Raw genomic sequence first — 21828 nt, 5'->3', positions numbered from 1 at the left:
TTTGCATATGTTAGTTTATAATTTTAATAAAGAAAAAAATTTATCCTATATTAACCATTGACATGTGTCTTCCCAGTACATTGTAAGATCCTTGAAGGGAGAGGGAGACTGCATTTTGCCTTTGTATTCTCAGTGCCTTGCACATAGCTTAATAAATACTTATGGATTAAATTGGGAGACAGATAAAAGAGAGTCTGTGACTTCATGGGCCTCTGGATTTGCCTGCCCTCAATGGTAAGCTTCATCTTATATAGATGGTCTTGCTTTGCCTTTCTCTGATCTCCAGTGGCAGAGCTTTCTGGTTCATCCACTTTCCAATTGCATCCCCAAACCTTTTTTCACGTCTATTGTGAAAAACAGATTTCCTCTCACGTAAAGATTTCCAAGGCCTAACTAGTGGCCCATTAATTTCAAACTCTTGATACAATAAAGAATTTGGACAGTACTTCAGAGGTCGTTGTGATTAACAGATGCTGGCCACATCTTTTCAATCTGAGATGCTCAGGTTGACAGCAAGAAATTCAGAAAAGGCCCTCTTATCCTTTCATTGTAAAATGAATATCTGGTCCCCTCTGAAACACACTAGTTACTTGACCAGTATTTATGCCAACGAAGGTCTTTTGTACTTACTGTTCTTAAACAAGACAAAGGCTTGAGAGTAATTAATACTCAACGAGCTAACATCTTCAACAAGTGAGTATTCCAGCAAGGTCAGAGGATACTGCTCCTGGGTATTGTGTGCACATGGAATGTAGAGTTGAGTGTTTTAAAGAGTCTTAGAGGTCTCTCTTCATACTCTTGCAACTCTTTAAATTTAGCAAAAGGCTGAATTAATAGCCCATACTGCAACTTCAGGCCCGGCCTGTTCAGCCCTCTACAATAAAGCCCTTATATCTCAGACACCCTTGCCGAGAGGCCTGAAGCTGAGAATTACGGTTTTATGGAAGCCAGTGTTCTAAAGTAGAAAGGGTATTGAATTTAGAACCAGAAGACCAGCTCTACAGCCTATGACCTCTGTGACCACAGGCAAATCAATTCACTTTTCTGGGACTTTCCCCATCTCTAAAAGAGAGGTAATGATATTTGCACTAATGCTATTGTGAGGAAAGTGCTTGTTATTACACCATACCAATGACAGCATCATGTTCACAAAAGACATTAATAAGGTGACTCAGTAAAGCAAAGGCAGATCTAAGATTATTAATTTAGCCTTTAAATTTGCAACTCTCCAGATCCTATAAACCTTTTTAGACACATTTTGCAAAATGTAGTGTTTACTTTTTAATGGTGCTTCAAACACATTGGCTCATTCAGTTCTCTAGAAAGTAGATACCTGTGGTTTCTGAACAGGCTAGCTCTGGGTTATGCATTCATGAATTTACCATTGACAGTACTCACAACAACCAACTGGTTGGAATTAAGGGTTGTAGCAACCAAAAAGACAACTCCCTATGTCCTCTGAAGATGGTAGGTAGAGCTACCCAAGTCCTAGGGTTCAGGGCTTTCCATATACACTTTCCATACACTCTTTAGAAGTTGCAACCATAAGCTGCCAGACTGAGTTTGTATGTAGGCCTGGTCACTGATCACTTGAAAGGTTATGATTTTCAAAATCAAATCAAAGTGACAGCTATGAGAATACTGATTGTCTGGGGCAGCTAGGTGGCACAGTGGATAGAGCACCAGCCCTGGATTCAGAAGGACCTGAGTTCAAATCCGGCCTCAGACACTTAACACTTACTAGCTGTGTGACCCTGGGCAAGTCACTTAACCCCAACTGCCTCACCAAAAAAAAAAAAAAAGAGAGAATACTGATTGTCCCAAGAATGGTGACGAAAGGAGGAGGAATTGACGTTTCAACAGCATGCTTTTGCAGATAAGTTTCCCTCATTCCTTATGAATGTCAGTCATCACAGAATATTTTGTTTAAGCAGGGCACTCTGGCAACTCTGTCCTCAAAGAAATTCTAACCTATTAAGAAAGGAAATTATCTCTTCTTTGCCCTTCCCCACCCCATAATTTTTTTTCTTCAAAGTAGTTTCAGCCATTAAACGTGTTTGGTCTGACCTAGTCTCAAGAAGGGCTGAAGCCATTTGGAAATAACTTACTGTTGACAGAGCAAGTGTTTGGGGGCCTTGTGGCCTGAAATCCTGAATTGACTGTGGAAGAGCTGTCAGCCATGTTTCTATTCAAACTAAAGAACCCCCACCCCCATGAAGGATACATTGTGGATTGTGTATCTGTAAGCTTGTTGGAGATGTTTGTATACAGCCACCTAGCCCTGGCCTGTCAGTCACATATTAACTCATTAGTGACAGCAACAGCATTCCCCCAAATCCATGTGATGGAGCAAACTGTGAACTAACTGCAAATCACATGATCCCTATTCCAAATTGGGGGGGGGGGCTGATAAACAGCAATTTCATATATAAACCGGTCAACGAATCATTGCCAAGTGAGTTTCTAGATAATAAGAGCCCTGAAGGAAAAGCACTTTAACACAAAACCTTAAAAATAGCCAACCCAACCACCTACTACACCTGTCTGCATGTTTGGGGGGTTGTTTTTTAAACACTGGGAAAATGAAGTATGCATGTGCCCTATAGTGGCAAGTTTAGGACAAACCCATAGGTCAGAACTGGACCAGAAAGCACTTGACATTTTATCTACTAAGGAAGATCCAAGCACAAACATACGTTTTGGTGCGCAGTTTATTTTTTGATTGGAATCATGTTCATTTGTAGGCAAATTAAAGTACAGCTTTGAAGCTCCCATCCTGTTGCCAAGGCAGCCTTTACCATTCCTCACCCCTGCTGTATCAGAATAAGGCAAGGCGGCCAGATGAGACCCTGGCAGATGAAGGGCTGTCCAGGAAGGAACTTACTGAGTGAACAGAGGATTATACTGTAAGCCATGACAGAAAAGGGTCATGTTAAAGACAGGTTTAAGAAAAAAAAGCCGACATCCAGAAGTGGTAAAGCTAGTCCTCTGACATCCGCTAGCATGCATCTTTTTTCCCAAAAAATGCTATTCAGGCATCTCACCGACAGATCCCATTCTGCCTTTATCAGCGAGTATTTTTTTTTAATTCCAGAATGGAAAACCCATTACCATGAATTCAATACATCTTCTATTGATTCTTTATTGCCGTGTCACCAGCAAGAGAATGAATTTAACTTTAATACATTTTTATTGTCACATGATTCTTCATAAAACACTTTCCAAACATTCTGTACATTTCCGGCCACTCAGAACTGCTTTTCCCTTCTAATAAATGTCACTCATTGGATGAAGGTGCCAAGATGTCTCTGTACAAAGATGTACAATATGTACAGTCACTAGGTGCAAGCTGTGTCAAGGGCGCTAATTCATGCCAGGGTTAGAAAAAAACAAAAAACCCAAAACAAACCATTTCAACACAAGACTTAAGCTTGAAACTCTCTTGTGGTTGTTTTTCTGTGCAAATGATTACTTTATAAACAAATATATGTATATATCATATAGAAAGGACTGGTTTCAATTCTCAGTTCAGCTAGAACCATGCAGCTGACTGGATAAATGACAGTGCTGCTCTCCTATGCCTTTCTCCATCACCACCTTTGGCCGCGGTGAACACTTTGTCTCCTCACTGTGGTGCCGCTGCCCCTTTTGGTGGAACTGCAGCAACAACAGTAGATTTAAATTTAGGAAGACAGAGGCCAAACTTGTTTTCGATGCCCGCAAAAGTGGCTGTTGCCAGTCTGTATCCACCAATGTGATCAGGGTTGGCAGGAGGAAGGTCAGCGATGCGTGATTTGGGTGTAGGTTCTGAGCCCGAGGGCTTGCTATTGGTAGAAAGAAAACAAAGGTGGTCAATAAAAGAAAGCTTGAGAGAAACAGTTGTAGTAAGTATATAGGTATAGGTTCCAGAGAATGAGGGTGCAAGGCCAGCCAGTATTACCCTCGAAGGGAGGCATGCGCTCCTGAAGTCATACACCCTAAGACACAGTTTATAAACATGCTGCTGCTAAGACATGGGTGCTTTCTGAATCTCAGCAAAGAGCAAAAGGGGGCCTTCCCAAAGGGGAAGCGGTCAGTTTAGAGGGTAAGTACTGTAAGATTAAATTTGTCATCTTGGAAATTGGAGCACGTGGCAGAGAGGGGTGTCATGCTCAACATTTCTGATGGATAAGAAACAGTGAAAAAGGGAGACCTGAATGCCAAGAATTTGTCTTTCTCCTACATGGTTGGGGGGGGGGCGTGACACACAAGGGGGGAAAGAATGTTTTAATTCCAGGGAACTGTCAAAGGTTCCTTAGATAGAAGGAACCCTCAAGTACAGAAAAGCAGTACCCAGAGCTGCCACCGTTTGATGGAAACCTCCCTCGAGAATATCCTTCTGTTTACTCAGCTTCAACATTCACCAAGCAACCTCCTAATTTTCTAATTTGGCTTCCTATGCAGACTTACCTGGAAGGTAACTCTTTCTAGATAACTGGAACCAATTTTCAACCACATATAACTGCTTCCATAAATTAACAAATTCACCTTTTGTGGAACTGCTTAGTGTGAACTAAAGCCCTGCCCCCACCCCCAAAATTATCAGAAATCTAGGTCAAGAAGGGATCTCAGAAGCTATAAAGAACAACCTCCTGGGGGCAGCTAGGTGGTGAAGGGGATAAAACACCAGCCCTGGATTCAGGAATACCTGAATTCAAAGCTGGCCTCAGATACTTGACACTTCCTAGCTGTGTGACCTTGGGCAAGTCACTTAACCCTCACTCCCCCGCAATAAATAAATGAATGAATGAATAAATAAAAATGGATGAATAAATAAATAAATTTTTAAAAATTTAAAAATAAAAGAACAACCTCCTCACTTTACAAATGAGGCAACTGAAGCCAAGTAATAAATCCAATATCTCAGATAATAAGTGACAGAAGTGAGTTTTGAACCTAGGCCCTCCAAGTCTAAAGCCAGTGTTCTTTCCATTATACTACCCTTCCCTTCCTAGCTGAACTGACAAAGCAGTGTTTCTCTTGGTCAATAAAACAGATCACCAATACCTGGACCCATGGTGATCCCATTAAATATTACCCATGAGAACCTTAACAAGTTACTTGGTCTCAGGGCAGCTGGGTGGTGCAGTGGATAGAGCACTGGCCTGGAGTCAGGAGGACCTGAGTTCAAGTCCAGCCTCAGACACTTGACACTTACTAGCTGTGTGACCTTGGGCAAGTTACTTAACCCCAATTGCCTCACCAAAAAAAAAAAAACAAAAAAAAAAACAAGTTACTTGGTCTCCCTAGGCCTCAATTTCTTCATCTGTAAAATAAGGGGAGCAGGCTAGATAATCTCTGAGGTTCCCTCCCATGAGTATAACTATCGAAGTCCTTTCTCCAACTATAATAATAAGAATAGTAATAGCTAATGCTATATAGAACTTACTATGTGCCAGGCACTATGATAAGTAAGCACTTTACAATTATGATTTCATTTGATCCTCACAACAACCCTGAGGTAGGTGCTATTATTATCCCCATTTTACAGATGAGGAACCTGAGGCAAACAATATTTAAGTGACTTGCTCAGGGTCACAGAGCTAATAAGTGTCTGAGGCTGGGGCAGCTAGGTGGTATAGTGGATAAAGCACTGGCCTTGGATTCAGGAGGACCTGAGTTCAAATCCAGCCTCAGACACTTGACACCTACTAGCTGTGTGACCCTGGGCAAGTCACTTAACCCTCATTGCCCCGCAAAAAAAAAATTTTAAATAAGTGTCTGAGGCTAAATTTGAACTCAATTCTTCCTCATTCCAGGCCTGATACTCTACCCACTACACCACTAAAAACCCCACCTATCCCACACACACCGAAACAAGTTATTTACAATGGAAAATTCTCAATATTTTCTATATCAATGCAAAAAAAAGATTACATATACTCTAACTTATAGTTATGACATATATCTGCTTTGAAATTGAAAACTACATATTGAGTGATGGGACAAAGGGATTCATGATTCATGGTGCTATGAAGGATGAAAAATACATTTTGTTAAAATGCAGGTATTTCCAAACAGCACTTTGTTACCCCCCTCTGTTCTCCCCGAGACAGTTAAGTGACAACCTATAAGACACACCATCTCATTCTCCTTGGTCTCTCAATGCCACTAGTTTACAAGGACGTATCCCAGAAAGTCTTTTTCTACCAGCTCTCTAATAACCTTAAAAACCTAGTACACTAAACAAAACCTGGCTCTACTCTCTCTTCATAAAAGAGGATCCACACCAGCACTTACAGGCCTCCAAAATCGACATAGAACCATCTCTGTAGAAGTTCATAGGTGACCAGTGTGACCCCAAACTGGGGAGAGGATCGGAACACTCGGGCTGCAGAAAGGGAAAGAAGCAAATTGGCTGGATTTAGCAACCAAGGATGGATCTTGCAAAGCTACGAGGGAAGTGTTCTACTTTTAACTCAGCCCCTACCTGCAGTTCCTTTCCAGAATGCCGATGGCCCTTCTTCTCTTAGTATCTTTCTGAAACAGTCAATAACGCCACTGTATGTTGTCTGACCAGCACGGGCTGCCACTTGCAGCCTTGTCTTGATGACATCAGCAGGGGTTACCAAAGAAGCAGCAGGTACACCTTTCAGGAGAAAACCACATTTAATTCACCCAAAGTATCCTGTAAGAGAGAAATACTTCTAACCTCTAACAATATAACTACCAACTTTAACCCTTGCAGGAAGCTTAAACTTTATTAAACAGGCATTTGGGTGCTAATGGGGGAAAAACAAACAAACCATAACATGACTGTTAGATGCTTCAGGGGTCAGAGTAAAACCTTTTTGCGTTTCTCCTGAATTAGGAATGTCATATTTTGTGACAAGAATTAAAAATAATTCTACACTGTATGAGTCAAAAGAACTATATGAAAATTACACAGTGATAGAAGTAGAACAATTCTTTCCAAGGTTCCCCTATGAGTTGCATTCTCAATCATTTTGAATGCCTCCCCTTTTCTTCTCAAATAAGATGCCAGCATTTTCACGGGTAATAAAAAAAAAGGTAAGATGATGACATGTATTTAATGAGCTGCTAAATACATCTGATACCAACTTGTGGTGTTCTTAGTTGACTTTTCAGCCTCACCTTGCTCTGTGAATATTAATCATCAGAACAACCCACCTGCAGTATGGGCCGACATGAAAGTTGAAGGTGACCCCCATCGGTTGCAGTTTCTGAAGTGAAGGCCAGTAAAGCAGGCCAAGGAGGAGGACAAACCACCAGTTTTAAGAAAAACAGGACAGCTAGCTGTTTAAAGGGCATATCATTTACTGTGTCTAAGATTCCTGGGGTCACACTGAGACCGATCAGCAGGATCCAGAAAATGGATTTCACAAATGCACAGTTCACTTATAAAAGCAAAAACAGGGAACAAAGGAATAACACAAAAAGAATTTTTTTTAAAAATCATTTTGACCAGAATACCACTGAAACAGCTACCAAAGTTAGAAGGGTTGATGGAGGGGCTGGCGCATTACAGGGAAAAGCTAACGCGGCCTCTCTCTGTACCTTCTTGTACCGTGTTTAACTACAACTTGGGGGTAAATAACTTTCCTTCATTGAGCACTCAGTACTTTCCTCAGTGGCCACCTACACTTCAACAATTTATGGGTAAAAATTAGAAATCTTCACTTCTAATTTTGAAAATTCATATCAAATAGCTGTGGGTGAGAATTTGGGATTGACAGCATTTCATGGAAATGACATTTTTGAGAATCATAGAAGTTTGGGTTGGTTTATTTACTTGGCTCTCCCAACTGAAAAAGAAACCAACCACAGCTCAACCCAAGGCAGAATGCCCGGCTCAGCTTGGAAGGTTCATCTTTCATTGCTTTTTGTTGTTGATTTGGAAATTACATGAAGAAAGCTCGGCATGGGAGTGCTGACCCCAAGTCAAAATGGGGAGACTTCAGTCAGAATGAGTGAGCTTCAGAGAGGAGCTGGGCCAGCCAGCATACCATACCAAGTACAGAGCAAATAAACTCTCTGGCTTTCAACTGTCCACTTTAATAAAGATAAGAGGTAGAATAAAGCAAATGATTTGCTGAAACATGGTGGTAATGCCTCTCTAGAGCTCTGGTGGTAACCAATGTCATCTGGTGGTAACCAATGACATTGGCAAGGCCCCCCTGTGCCTGGAAGGACCTCAGGAAGCCCCATAGGCACCTAAATTTAGGAAGATAGGGATCTTCAGACTGTCCTGCTAAACCCAGTAGAGTCACATTGCCAGAGAACATTTTCTATGAATACAGTTTCTGGACCCTGGACTCAGGGTTGGCAGCTCGTGTTCTTCCTTCCTCCTCTCCCCTCTTCATACCAGAGAAGAAGTCTGAATTAATGGTATTAAATAATAAAATATGTTGATGTTATACAATACTAAACATATTTTAGGCATTTCTGAGTTTCTAAACCTTTTCTGTGTCATCTGAGGGTTCCACAAAATTCCCATCTAGAGTTTTATGCCAACCCTATATATATATATATATATATACACACACACGTGTGTGTGTGTGTGTGTGTGTGTGTGTGTGTGTGTGTGTGTACCCCACAATGAGAAAAGTCTTGATGTGGAAAGGATAACTGTACTAACTGGATAGGTGATGGGGACTAGCTGTGGCATGTCACTGGTACAGGGAACACCCAGGTGAGAAATCTGCCACTAATTTGAGGCTGTTCCTTCTCTGCAAATTACAGTTTGAGAGAATTTCCTAGAGCACTGAAAAGTTAGAGCCTCCATGTGCCAAAGTTAGGACTGGAACCTTTGAGGCTGACTCCAGTCACTATACCATGCTGCATCTCTACAATTACTGATGGGCAAGTAAATGTTAAGTGATTTGGGGCCGTGTGACCTTCTCTCCCGTGTCAGTGTGGAATACTGACAGCTCACGAGGAAGCCTTGTTTTACTTACCGCTCCAAACCAAACATCTGTAAGAAATGCATGAGGTGACAAGAAAACAGATTCTTACCCTTACTGAATACACCTTTCAAAGCAGAACCTCTCCTGGTACCTGATTTATGACTAGCTAAACCCCTTCACCCCCCTGCACCTCCCCCCACCCCGCACCCCAACCTTCTAAGTTATTGGTTTGCCTCACCCAAGATTTACAGTAGGATAGAAGCCTCTGAAACATGTAAATGATGAAAGCCCAATTTAGATGGGCAGATCTAATTTGGCTACAAGTTGCTAAGCGGCATTAAGCTGTTTATCCACATTATGCAAATGTAATTAACTCTCATCAGAATTAAAGTATATCCCACAAAGGAGACTGGTGATCAGATTTAAACTAAGTCATCTACAAACAATAATCCTGACTCTATAAAGGGTACAGGTACCTGTAGATTCTCTATTTCCAAATGCCAAGAAGAAATAAAAGGCTCTTTTGATTAAAAAAAAAATTACTGTTACCTGCCATAGCCCCAGCTGCCAGGAGATTCAGGCCTCCAACACGTCCATTTTCATCAGCCAGGAGGAGTTTGCAGTGAGCATAAACAGGAAAATAGATGGCAGAGAAGGGAATGTCTCGGAGAAAACACGCTTTGGCACCCTGTCACATACAGAGAAAACAGTGCACACCAGTTGTATAAACAGGGAGAATTAAGCTAGCAAGTTACCCAAGTGGGAAAAAAGGGTTCCAGGTGAAAAACCACTTAAAACTCCAACAGTTTTGCAGGGGTCTGGCTGGGGAATGGGGTGTGGGGGGAGAGGTAATCATTAGAGAAGGGGGCTGTGAGGAGGGATACACACCCACAGTAAATTTTAAGATAACTGATTCCTAACCAGGGGAGCATCATACAGAGTAAGGGCAATATTGTAAGGATGATTAGCTAATCTGATCAGGACAGTGATCCAATATAATTCCAAAGGACCAGTGATGAAAATGTTTTCCATCTACAGAGAGATCTGATGAACGGAGTGCAAATTAGAGGCATAGTTTTTTTAAACTTTCTTCATTTTTATTGTTTTCTTTTATTTGTGTTTTCTTTTGCAAAATGGCTAATATGGAGATATGTTTTGCATGACCTCACATGCATAATCAAAATCAAAGTGTTTGTATTAGGGGGGAGGGGCAGAGGAAAGGAGAATTTGTAACTCAAAAGTTTAAAAAATGATTGTTAAAAAATGTATATTTAGTTGGGAAATATTAAATAAAATAAATAAAAATGATTTTAAAAGAAAGTATTTAATAAATACTTCTTGATGAAGAAAAAAAAAAGACTGCATATTCCTAGGGTTCCCTAAGCCTTAGTGAATATTGGTACCTGCAGCTGGCCACTTGAATGGAATTACTATAAACAAATAAAGAGCTAGTGGTGCTTCTGTCACAGATCCTTATTTTTAAGATTAATAGCATTTCATAACATTATAGGATCATAGATATAGAGCCAGAAGGGATCTTAGCAGCTATGGAGTCTCATTTTACAGATGAAGAAACTGAGGCACGGAAAGGTTAAGTTACTTGTCCAGTGTCACACAACTACTAAATATCTGAAAAGGGGGTCTAAACCCAGGCTTTCTCGACTTCAAGTAACTTGCCCTAAGCACTACTTCACACAGCCTCACTGCTGCTTGATATAGTTGGTCAAATGACTTAATGGGTAACTACCTCTGGGAAACAGAAGAAATCCTGAGGTCATTTGTTTACAAATCACCAGCAAAGTCTCCCTTTGCTAATGAAACAAAGCCAACAGAGCTAACAAAGAACCAAGTCAGTCCATGACAAAATATAGTAAATTCCGGAGCCAAAGAGGGTACTATTACTTGCTTGAAGGGAGGCACCAAAGTTGGCAAGCAGAGACAAGAGCCAGTGACCCTCCTCTAGTTCCCTCATTTGGGGCAGGGGAGTAGAGGTAAAGACAGGAATTATTTGGCAAAAATAAGATTGTTCAGCTCTGGCTGTCAATGTAAAATTATCTAGAGACAACCTGCCCCACCCAACTTCAGTGAGTACCTTTCCAAGCTACATCATCAATTATCCATGAGTTACCAACTTCCTGGTCTTTACCAGGGCAGATGAAAATTCTATCTTCACAATTTTTTCTGATTTAAAAAAAAAAAAGACATAAATATCAGTCATGGAAAAACTCCAAGGTCCCCTTAAGGCAATGTACAAAGAGACATAATTTAAAACTGGGGGGTCCAATGGGGGAAGGAATAATTGAGGAAGCAGAAAATTTAAAATCCCGGCCCCAGACTCCCAAGTATGGGTGCTCTCATCCTACTATGGAATTGTGGTGGCCAGGCTCTTTGACCACGCTAAAGCTGTGTGACTCTAATCTACAGAATTCCTAATAAAAGCTGCCACTACAGAGGCAAATTTACACATTTCTAAAGTGTTAGATCTATAAATAAATCCGCTTCCAGGAGGATGCTTTGGAAGCTCGGTGCACAGCTGCCTGTAGGTACAGAATTTACTCCCTTGTACCAATGAAGGGGATGGGAAGAAAGACTTCCTTGTTTAAGAAAACTAATAGCTTCTGCTCCATTTCATCTGATCTGTAATGATGGGAGTAAGTATACCTGCAGGGAAGGAATCTGTTGACTGGCATTTTGCTAAAGTACAGTATGGTGTGGGCTTTTTTTTTTTTTTAAATGGAATTCATTATTGACAAATCCTACCACTTAACTTCTTAAACATCTGAATCCTACCAAACTCTACTACTGTTTCCTGGTCCTCAAATTATTAAGACAAAGGGAGGCTCCCACTGGGAAGATAACAATAGAGATAACAGATTCAAAATAAATGTAAGACAATTTAAACTCCAAAACAAGCACAAAAAGAAAAGCTGGGAAACTTTTCACAAACCCTCACCAAATGAAAAGATGAGTGGCTGAAGCCAGCAGGTCTGCAACAGACGCCTCCCTAGGGAGAGGCATAAAAGCCCACTGACTGGGGCTGGGGGCCAGAGACAGTATTTGTATATCCCACCACCACGACTACAGCATCAGGTATTTTTCCTTTTGTTTTTTCACCCGGCAGGAAAACGTTGGGGTTTTTTGTTTGTTTTTAATGTGAAAAGGTCTTGTTCAACACACTTTTGTTTCAACAGTCTTTCCCATCCATCTTAAGGTGTAGCCAGTTCCAGATTCTCTCTGGAGACTACCACCTACCTTGTAGAGCCCAAAGATCCCTAAGTCTCGAAGAACATTCAGGGCACTGACTCTGGGACCTGTGGTGATCTCCCCAGCTACCTGCAATCGAATCTTCACAATCTCCAAGGGATTAGTAAAGATGACCTGAGAGCCTCCAGCCTGCAAGATAAGGAAGAAAAGAAACTAAGAATTTCCCTACTGGGGGTATGATGCCAAGGGTACCACTAAGCAAAGGTTCAGTCGGGTAGTCTTTATTATGCACCAGGCAGTGCTAAACACAACACCCTGAAGATATTCTCTACCTTACCTGGGCTGCATTGCAACTGGCCTCTCTAGCACAGGCCAAAGGAGGTAATCCCCATTATTGGCTAGAGCCCAATTCTTGTTGTATTGGGTCTTTTCATTCACCGGGCTGGAAATGTGAAAATTGTTGGTGGGTTGTCTCTTTTCTAATGCAGTCTGTCCCTAACCATCCTTTTAGGATGATTGAGAAAAGTAAGGACCTCTGCACATGTAAGTAAGATAGAAAATCTAGCTTTTTCTCTTCCACTTGTAGAAATCTTTCCCCAAAATCATTCTATGATATATGAAAAACTTGAAGTTATGTATGGGGCTTAGGCACAAGGGATCTAGATTTAGGTCCAGAGAAGTGTAATGACTTGCCCAAAATGACACAGGTTAACAGGATATAAACCCAGGTCTTCTTTTTCCAAGATGAGGACTTAATGATATTCTTTCACATTTAATAAAAGCTTATATTGACATAGCTATGAATTTTCATTCATTCACCTAGTGTTTTCAAGGCACGGCACAGTGCTGGTGTACACTTGTCAAAGATAAAAACAAGAGTCCCTACCTTCAAGATCCTCCACATTTGGCTCCTTACAACCTTACCTGTGTGAACTTAGACAAATTAACTAACCTCTCAGAGCCTTTGTTCCCTCTTCCATTAAAAAGAGAGATGTGAATTAGGCAAGTTGGAAGGTCCCTTCTAGTTCTAAGCTTATTTAGCTACTTGCTGCCAGCGTTATACACAGATGCTATTCATCCCTTGCTTTGCTTTTGTATCGTCAGAGCCTAGCACACACTAGGCATTTAATGCCTTTCAAATTAATCGTTTGGTTGCTTGCCTCCCTCTAAGCATTAATGTAACGTTCTGAAAATCCTTCTTGGCTTTTATTTCTGAGCCTTGTAGAGAGCAATCAATATAACTCAGGCATCCTCAGGGCTCATCAGAGGGGGAATGAGCCACTCTTGTTCAAGTTTCAAATCTAACACCATGAACACAGCTCTGAGACAGATCGCCACTTACTTAAGAGGGGCTTAGACTTCCTAAAGCAGAGCTCAGAAATAGAATGCTTAGTCACAAGGAGTACCCGCTCACACCCCGCCCCGCCTCCCCTCCAAAACAACACATGCTCTAGCAGTCTGACTGACAGAAACCTCAATTGGGAAAATGAGTGTTTTGCATCTGAAATTTACAAAGTACCAGAGAAGAGAAGGAGAGGCACAAACAAGTTTAACATGGGTGTTAACATCCCTTCTTTGGATTTCTACAGTGTTCTGTGTGTGTGTGTGTTTGTGTGTGAAGTTGCTTGCCTCAGCCCACATAGAGAAGGAAAATTCCTCTTTGCACATCTCCATCCCATAATGGTAAGCTGTTCACAAAGGCCTGATCTGCCACAAGAGGCCTTTCACCAAGCAGCATTTCCCATATAAGCGACATCCTCAATGGGGGACAAGTACAGAAAGAAAGCCTAACCAACATCCTTTTTAAGACTGCATTAGCAGCGACCCAGGTCCTGTCTTGTGCTTTCTACCAAGCAGAATGATCATACAATCTGACTCTGATTTTTTTTTTTTTACTTAGAGTCCAAGTTCTCTTTTATTTCTCCTAAAACAATAAAATATATAGAAAACACCCTAAAGAAGGGTGACTATCTGCAGTCACTATCAGTCACTATCCTTTGCCTTCCTCTGGCTAAAAACCACAACTTCTCCCCCCAGACTCGTCTGTAAATTGACTATCCCAATTATTTGGAAATGATTATGTTGGGGCTGGATCCTGGGCCCTCTCCCCCTCGTGGGAAACCTATTGCTCATTATGACCCAGGACAGTAATCCCTTCTTTGTCTATAGAGCAGAGAGAGGCAACAAGTTTTTGCTGCTCAGTCTCATCATCTCCTGAGACTAGAGCCATATGCAACAGCCCCGATCTGCACCCCCATAATGCCATTGGCACAATGGCCCAACACAATGATTTGACCCAGTTTTGCATCTTGATTTTCCTCTGTGTGTCTCTCCCTCTTTTAATCTGTTGCCCAGCAGGAGGAAACATTTCAATGTTTAAGTCTCAGCAAACAATATTTTTTTAAGAGATTGCTGGGTGACAAATTATGTTAAAATGATAATCCAAGTAATTCCTCTTGATGGAGTGTTAAAGACCAAACCAATTGGAAAAGTGAATGGACTTCCCTGAAGTCATGCTATAAAATAATCGTAACAAAGAGAATCTTGGTCCAAATGTTCTCCATTTTCTAAAGTAGATCAAAACCACACATTTTGATCATAATACAGAAAATGTGGGACTACCAGACGTCAGCCCCTGGGTAACGTTCATTAAGTGGGGACATTATATTTAAACAAACGGGAACTTAGTTTATATTTTAATCAATTATAAATAATAACATCTTGCCAAGCAAACAAGTAATCTTCCTCAGTGAACACATATATTCTCATTCCCACAATGGGACCAGTTTCAAACTAGTTCCCTCTCCCCCTCTTCTTTAAATTGATATTTCTACTCCTTTAAGCAATTCACCAAATTACTTTTTGAGGTACACAATTCAACAAACATTTTTAAAGCAGCTGTTATGTACAGTATACCATGGGGGAAGATCCCGAATTTAGGTAAGACACAGTCCCTGGTGCCCTCATGAAATTTACAGACTAAAGGGAGGGGAGAATTTGAGACATATACATACACAACTATAATGTCTATTTGGGGAATGAGATGCATACATCTAAAGAAGAGCATAAGCAAAGAAAGGAAAAAGCACAGAGAGCAGAAAATGTCTAGGGAACAGAAAATAGTCTAGATTATCTGAAGTGTGTATATTAAGGGAATTAAGATAACATGTCAACGGGCAGAGGAGCATGGACTTGGGAGGCAACAAAAAGGCGAAAGAAAGAAAGAAAGAAAGAAAGAAAGAAAGAAAGAAAGAAAGAAAGAAAGAAAGAAAGAAAGAAAGAAAGAAAGAAAGAAAGAAAGAAAGGAAGGAAGGAAGGAAGGAAGGAAGGAAGGAAGGAAGGAAGGAAGGAAGGAAGTAAGGAAGGAAGGAAGGAAGGAAGGAAGGAAGGAAGGAAGAAAGAAGGAAAGAAAGAAAGAAAGAAAGAAAGGAAGGAAGGAAGGAAGGAAGGAAGAAAGAAGGAAAGAAAGAAAGAAAGGAGAAAGAAGGAAGGAAGGAAAGAAAGAAGGAAGGAAGAAATCTATATGATAATTTTGTTATATATTTAAAAGGAATAGCAAATTATAAACAAAAGATTTGCAATTTCATGTGCAATCATCTTTTGTATTATACTATATTATGGAAATGCTTGTTTTATTCCATAAATTAAAAATAATTTTTTTTTAAAAAGGCACTGGAGAGTTTTGAAAGCATGAGATCTATGCATCCTTGTGACAGCTAACATTTCTATAGAATCTCATTTCTGTATGTAAAAGTACCTAAGAATCCAATAAAGCAGGTATTATTATTATCCCCATTCTACAGATAAGGAAACTAAAGCTCAGAGAGGGTTAAGTGACTCACCCAGGATCATCCTGCTAATTAGTGTCTGAGATTGGATTCAAACCCAGGTTTCCCAGACTGAATTTAGAGTTGTATTCACCACACCAGCCTGAGGCTTTCTCAGAAAATGAAAAGGACTCACTGATAAAGTAGAGCAATTAGGTGGACAAAGGGGTTGGTTTTTTTAAAGGACTAATTGTTGGTTCTCTTCATTACTATCATTTAGCAAGTAATGATGTGTACAACAGTGTCTCAGGTGTTTTACAAAACTAAATCTGCCCAGTGTGCATTCACCTGTATAAATATATACATGCTCCTTCCAGGACACCATAAGACATTCATTGAATCCCTGCTATGTTCAAGGCACAGTCATGGATGTTTCATAGCCATGGGCTCTGCTTTTCCAGATACAGGGTAACATATCGCAATTATATTACTTCTGTAAGTTTTTTTAAAATGAAAAGAAATCTCAACTTATGTTGAGTTTCACAATTTGAGGTGGATACAACATTCAGGTTCTTGGGACAATTTCAGAGAGAACATGTCTAAAGGCATTGAATTCTTAATCCCTTTGAGCAATGGTATTAAACTCCAACAGAAAGGGATGCCGGCAGGCCTCCTATTAACTTAGAAAACCACAAATTAACATTATGTGTCATGTTATATTTTTATTTATTTTGTAAAACATTTCCCAATTAAATTTTTAACTGGAGTAGTATGTGGTCTGCACGTTTGACACTTGTGCCTTAGAGGAAGTGGCATCATATGGCAAGGCTGATTGAATGCTAATTTTGAAGTCAGGAAGACCTGGGTTTATATATTATTATATATAATATATATTACATATTATTTGGGGGGCTTTGGGGGGAGAGGCAATGAGGGCTAAGTGACTTGCCCAGGGTCACACAGCTAGTAAGTGTCAGGTATCTGAGGTCACATTTGAACTCAGGTCCTCCTGAATCCAGGGCTGGTGCTTTATCCACTGTGCCACTTAGCTACCCCTATATATTATTTTTAACACTAGGCTTTGTAAGACTTATTTTCTTCAACTGTAAAAGGGGGATAGGAAACCTCTAGAACCTGCCTCACAGGACTATGATGAGATAATTCATGTAAAGTGAGATAATGCATGTAAAATGCTACAAAAAACCACAAAACACTATATAATAACGTCAATTATCATTAAGGTACCTTATTATATTTTTATTACTTCTACTACTAATAATAATAATAAAGCAAAGCATTCATTTGAGAGATGCAACCTTTTGCTTTCAATATGGACCTAAAACTTCAAAAATAGGTAGGCAAATATGTCTTATCAGAAAAATGTTAACCACCCCCCACCATCCCTTTACTCTGCATCACCTTCCTTTTTTTTTCTTTATTCCTCAGATTTGCCCCCCTCCTCTTTTTTTAGGTACCATAAAATTCTATCCCAATCCTAAGCCTCTTTTGTTCAGCCACTACCTAATGGCTGGACACAGGAAAGACTGCGTAGCACCGCAGAGAGGAGCCACTGACTTTGGAGTAATAGAACCTAGGGGTTTGAAAATGTGTATTGTTCCTTGGTTTGTGACTTCCGACAGGTCATGCATGTCTCATCTCTGGGGTTCATTCAATTTCTTCATCTGGAAGTTGAGGAAGTTGGACTACATGACCTCTGAGGACTCTTCTAGTTCTGATTCTATGATGCTATGAAACAATGAAACCCAAAGTACTGGACTTTGAGCTTAAAAAAATCCAAAACGACCCATGATTATAGGCAGTTCCCAATATCAAATGGAGATTTTCAAGGCTGATCTTTTTGATGTGTTTTTTTCCCCTGTACTGAGGTAGAAATTAGATGACAAGCCACCTACTGTTAAACGGGGGTGGGGGTGGGGTGGGTGCGGTTTGCTTCCCCCCCCAAAAAAAATTGGCTCAAAGGCTTCAAATTGTTTTATTTCATCATCATGAGATGAGGTCATTCTTGAGCACCCTCTCACACAGGGCAGATTCTTTTCGGAAAGTGCGTCAAATACCCATATTCAAGCTGACTTCTATCTTTTTATTTTCCACATAGAGTAGTGGTTTCTTTGTTTTAAATCAATTACAAGAGATCTCAACAGTTGACAAATTTCATTTTGAATAGGGATTATTCCTATGCAACAGAAATTTAAGGAAAACCTTGATGCTTCCATTTAACCTCATGTCACTTAAAATAAGCCTCTTCCTAACTCTCTACCACCTCCCCCCAAGTCTCAAACCCATGAGAAAATAAACCAAATAAATCTGACAGCAAAGGTTAGGGAAGAAAAGGCAACAGTTCCAGATCCAGGCACAAACCCCTCCTGACCTGCCTGAGGCTGGAGGGCCTACACAAAGGATCCCACAACATTTGACCTTTGCCCTTTTGATTCCACCCCAGAGGCAGTGTCTACAAAAGAGTGGCCAGATCCAGCCTCTGCTCAGTCCCCTGTTTACTTCCTACTTTGAACTGTTGCCTCCTGGACTGGAGCTATTTCCCACTAGCCACAAAAATGTGAATATAAATGCTCAATCCAGTCATTTTTTTTCATTTTTTTTTTTTTTTAAAGAACAAGAGGTAAAGACATAGTCCTCCATCACAAAGTTCCTACACTCCTGCTGGAAAACATGCAGTTTCTGAGTTCCTTAGTGGGGTAACCACAATTTACTCAACATCTCCCGGCACAACACTGATCACAAAATACATATGTTTAAAGTTGTATCTCAAACCAACAAAACCCACAGAATTAGTAGCTGAGACAGACTCAGTCTAATCATACTGCTGGAGGGAAGGAGGAATATACGGGGAAAAGGATGGAGGGGATTTCTGTTTCCCACAAATAGACACTACCATCCAAAGAGGAGGAGGAAAAGGAGAGGAGTAATAGCTAGCCTTTCTATAGCACCTACTATGTGCTAAGCACTTTATAAACATTATTTCATGTGGTCTTCATATTGTGCTATTATTATTGGTATTTTACAGATGAGAAAACTGAGGCAGCAAACAGGTGAAGTGACTTGCCCAAAGTCATACAGCCAGTAAGTATCTGAGGCTGGATCTGAACCCATGATTTTCCTGACTTGAGACTCAGCACTCTACCCATAATGCTACTTCACAGATTTAGAGTTGGAAGGGACTTTAGAAATTATCAAATCCAGATGTCTTTATTTTATATAAATCTTGTGAGCATCTAAGATACATTCACACGCAGGTATTCTGAGTCAGAGTCCAACGCTGTATCCACTAAACCAGCTGATGCTCTCAGGGTTTGTTTTCTACAATTTTATGCCACCTCCCTTTTAAGTAGCAAAATAAATAATATTAATCATCTGAAAGGAAAAGGAAAACATGATGGCTACTGAATGGTGTAGTTGGTATAGGTGAATGGATGAATAGGCATTTAATAAGTCCTTATTTTAAACTATGGGTACAAATACAAAAAGTAAGGCCAGTTCCTGCTCTCAAGAAGCTAATATTCTAATGGGAGACATAGTACACAAAGATCCAGGGACAGGCACTTGGGCCCAGAAAGTTACAGGGCTGTACTGACCCACCCTATCCAAACAGATTTGACTTGGTAATGGTTCATGGTTCCAAAATTGGAGAAGTAGGGAGGAAAGGTACCCGCCCAGCAGAGCAAGGTGGTTAGTGAGGCTATGAAGGACTGAGATGGTCAGAGAATCAGGAATGAAGTATGGCTGGGACTTTTCCTGAAATAAAGATTAAGACACATTTACCAGTGGAGAAGTTTCTCTAGGCAGAGCAGCAAGATGGCTGGAGAGGCCACCAGAGACCGGAGAGTTAGTAACGGGGAGTCAGAATAGATCTCCAAGGCTTTTTCAAAAACTCCAAGAACTTTATGAATCTATGACTTGGCTTCTAGAATTGGTTCTGTCACTGACAGCATGGTAAATTTCTGCTATCTATCAAAGGAAAAGATTGAACTAGATTAACTTTTGGGGGGGCGGGGCAATGGGGGTTAAGTGACTTGCCCAAGGTCACACAGCTAGTAGGTGTCAAGTATCTTCTACTACTAATTCAAGTACTACTTGAATTTGAACTCAGGTCCTCCTGAATCCAGGGCTGGTGCTTTATCCACTGCGCCACCTAGCTGCCCCCTAGATTAACTTCTAAGGTCCCTACCAGCTCTAAAAAAGGTTGAGTGTTCTAAATCTCCACCTGAGAATGTCCAAATGGGCCATGCCCAAATCCAGGCATACTTCAGAGATATTGAGGTTTCAGTTCCAGACCAACACAATAAAGCAAATAGAGCAATAAAGCGAGTCATTAATTTTTTTTGTTTCCCAGTATATATGAAAGTTATATATAACTATAGTATAGTCTAATGAGTGTGCTATAGTGTTACGTCTAAAAAATGCTTTAATTAAAAAATACTTTATTGCTTAAAAAAATGTTAACCATCATCTGAGCCTTCATGACTTGTAATCTTTTTGCTGGTGGAGGGGCTTGCCTCCTCATTATGGCTGCTGACTGATCAGGGTGGTGGTTGCTGAAGGTTGAGGTGGCTATGACAATTTCTTAAAATAAGACAACCATAAAGTTTGTCGTGTTGATTGACTCTTCCTCTCACTTGAACACTTAGAGGCCATTGTAGGGTTATTAATTGGCCTAATTTCAATATTGTTTTGTTTCAGGGAGGACCAAGGAGAAGAAGAGAGACAGGGCAATAGGCAGTCTATGAAGCAGTCAAAACACACACAACATTTATAGATTAAGTACACCCAGTTCAAGGCACCCCAAAACAATTACAACAGTAACATCAAAGATTTCTGATCACAGATCACTGTAACAGCTATAAAAATAATGAAGAAATTTGATATACTGTGAGAATTACCAAAATGTGACACAGAGACACAGTATGAGCACATGTGGATAGATATACTTGATGAGGGTTGCCACAAATCTCCAATTTGTAAAAAACACACTATCTGCAAAGTGCAAAAAAGCAAAGCACAATAAATCGACGAAAGCCTGTCCTGAGAATTTTTCAAAAAGAAATTAAATGTAGACACATTTCAAAGGAGGACTTGCAGACAAAAGGTATCAATTTGCCTGTAACAAAGGTCAAGTAATAGGTTAAAAAAATAATTGCCTGAGCTTCTCAGAACTTTGCTTTGAGGACTTCAAAAGTGCCCCCCCCCAAAAAAAACCCAACAAAAAACAGTTAAAAGAGGGGCAGCTAGGTGGCACAATGGATAAAGCACCAGTCATGGATTCAGGAGGACCTGAGTTCAAATTTGGCCTCAGACACTTGACACTAGCTGTGTGACTCTGGGCAAGTCACTTAACCCTCATTGCCCTGCAAAAAACAAACAAACAAACAAAACAGTTAAATAAACTAGTTCCTGCTAAGATGCCTGAATTTTCCCAGGAAAATCTACATAATTTGCTTTCACTTGTTTTTCCACAAGTTTTCTAAAATGAGAAAACACATTTAGATTTGGATTTGGTGTAGCTAAAAATGTCCTAGTTTCTGATTCATCCAGAACTTTTTTATAATAATATCTACTGCAGCTAGTGGATAGAACCAAACCTGGAGTCTGGAAGACCTGAATACAAATCAGACCCTTTAAGCTGTGTAACCCTTCATATGCCAATTAACTTACTTTTGCCTCAGTTTCCTTATCTGTAAAATGGGGATAAATAATAATAACTACCTCACAGGGTTATTGTAAGGATCAAATAAGATAATGTTTATAAAGTGCTTAACATAGTGGCTGACACATAATAGGTACTTTATAAATGCTTAAAAGGTCAACGAGGTAGTGTAGTGGATAATCTGTAAAATGGGATAATAATAACACCCACCTCCTAAGGTTGTTGTGAGGATGAAGTGAGATAATAACCGTAAAGTGAATAGCACAATCTC

General features: G+C 40.3%; 1 protein-coding gene across 2 annotated transcripts in view; it reads right to left on the bottom strand.

Moving 5' to 3' along the window:
* Positions 1–3171: 3171 nt before the first annotated feature.
* SLC25A12 (solute carrier family 25 member 12) overlaps positions 3172–21828 on the bottom strand; it is a 117435-nt gene continuing 98778 nt past the window's right edge. For both annotated transcript variants that reach the window (XM_043994392.1, XM_043994393.1), the window contains 5 exons: positions 12159–12299; positions 9456–9594; positions 6470–6628; positions 6280–6370; positions 3172–3824 (listed from right to left, as the gene is read on the bottom strand). In XM_043994392.1, the coding sequence (XP_043850327.1) occupies positions 3626–3824; positions 6280–6370; positions 6470–6628; positions 9456–9594; positions 12159–12299 (729 nt within the window). In that variant the 3' untranslated portion in view covers positions 3172–3625. The remainder of the gene's footprint in view (positions 3825–6279; positions 6371–6469; positions 6629–9455; positions 9595–12158; positions 12300–21828) is intronic.

The sequence above is a fragment of the Dromiciops gliroides genome, chromosome 3 (assembly GCF_019393635.1).
Source record: "Dromiciops gliroides isolate mDroGli1 chromosome 3, mDroGli1.pri, whole genome shotgun sequence".
Taxonomy (NCBI): Eukaryota; Metazoa; Chordata; class Mammalia; order Microbiotheria; family Microbiotheriidae; genus Dromiciops; species Dromiciops gliroides.
The sequence above is the reverse complement of the archived record's forward strand: the minus strand, read 5'-3'. Positions and strand labels throughout refer to the sequence as shown.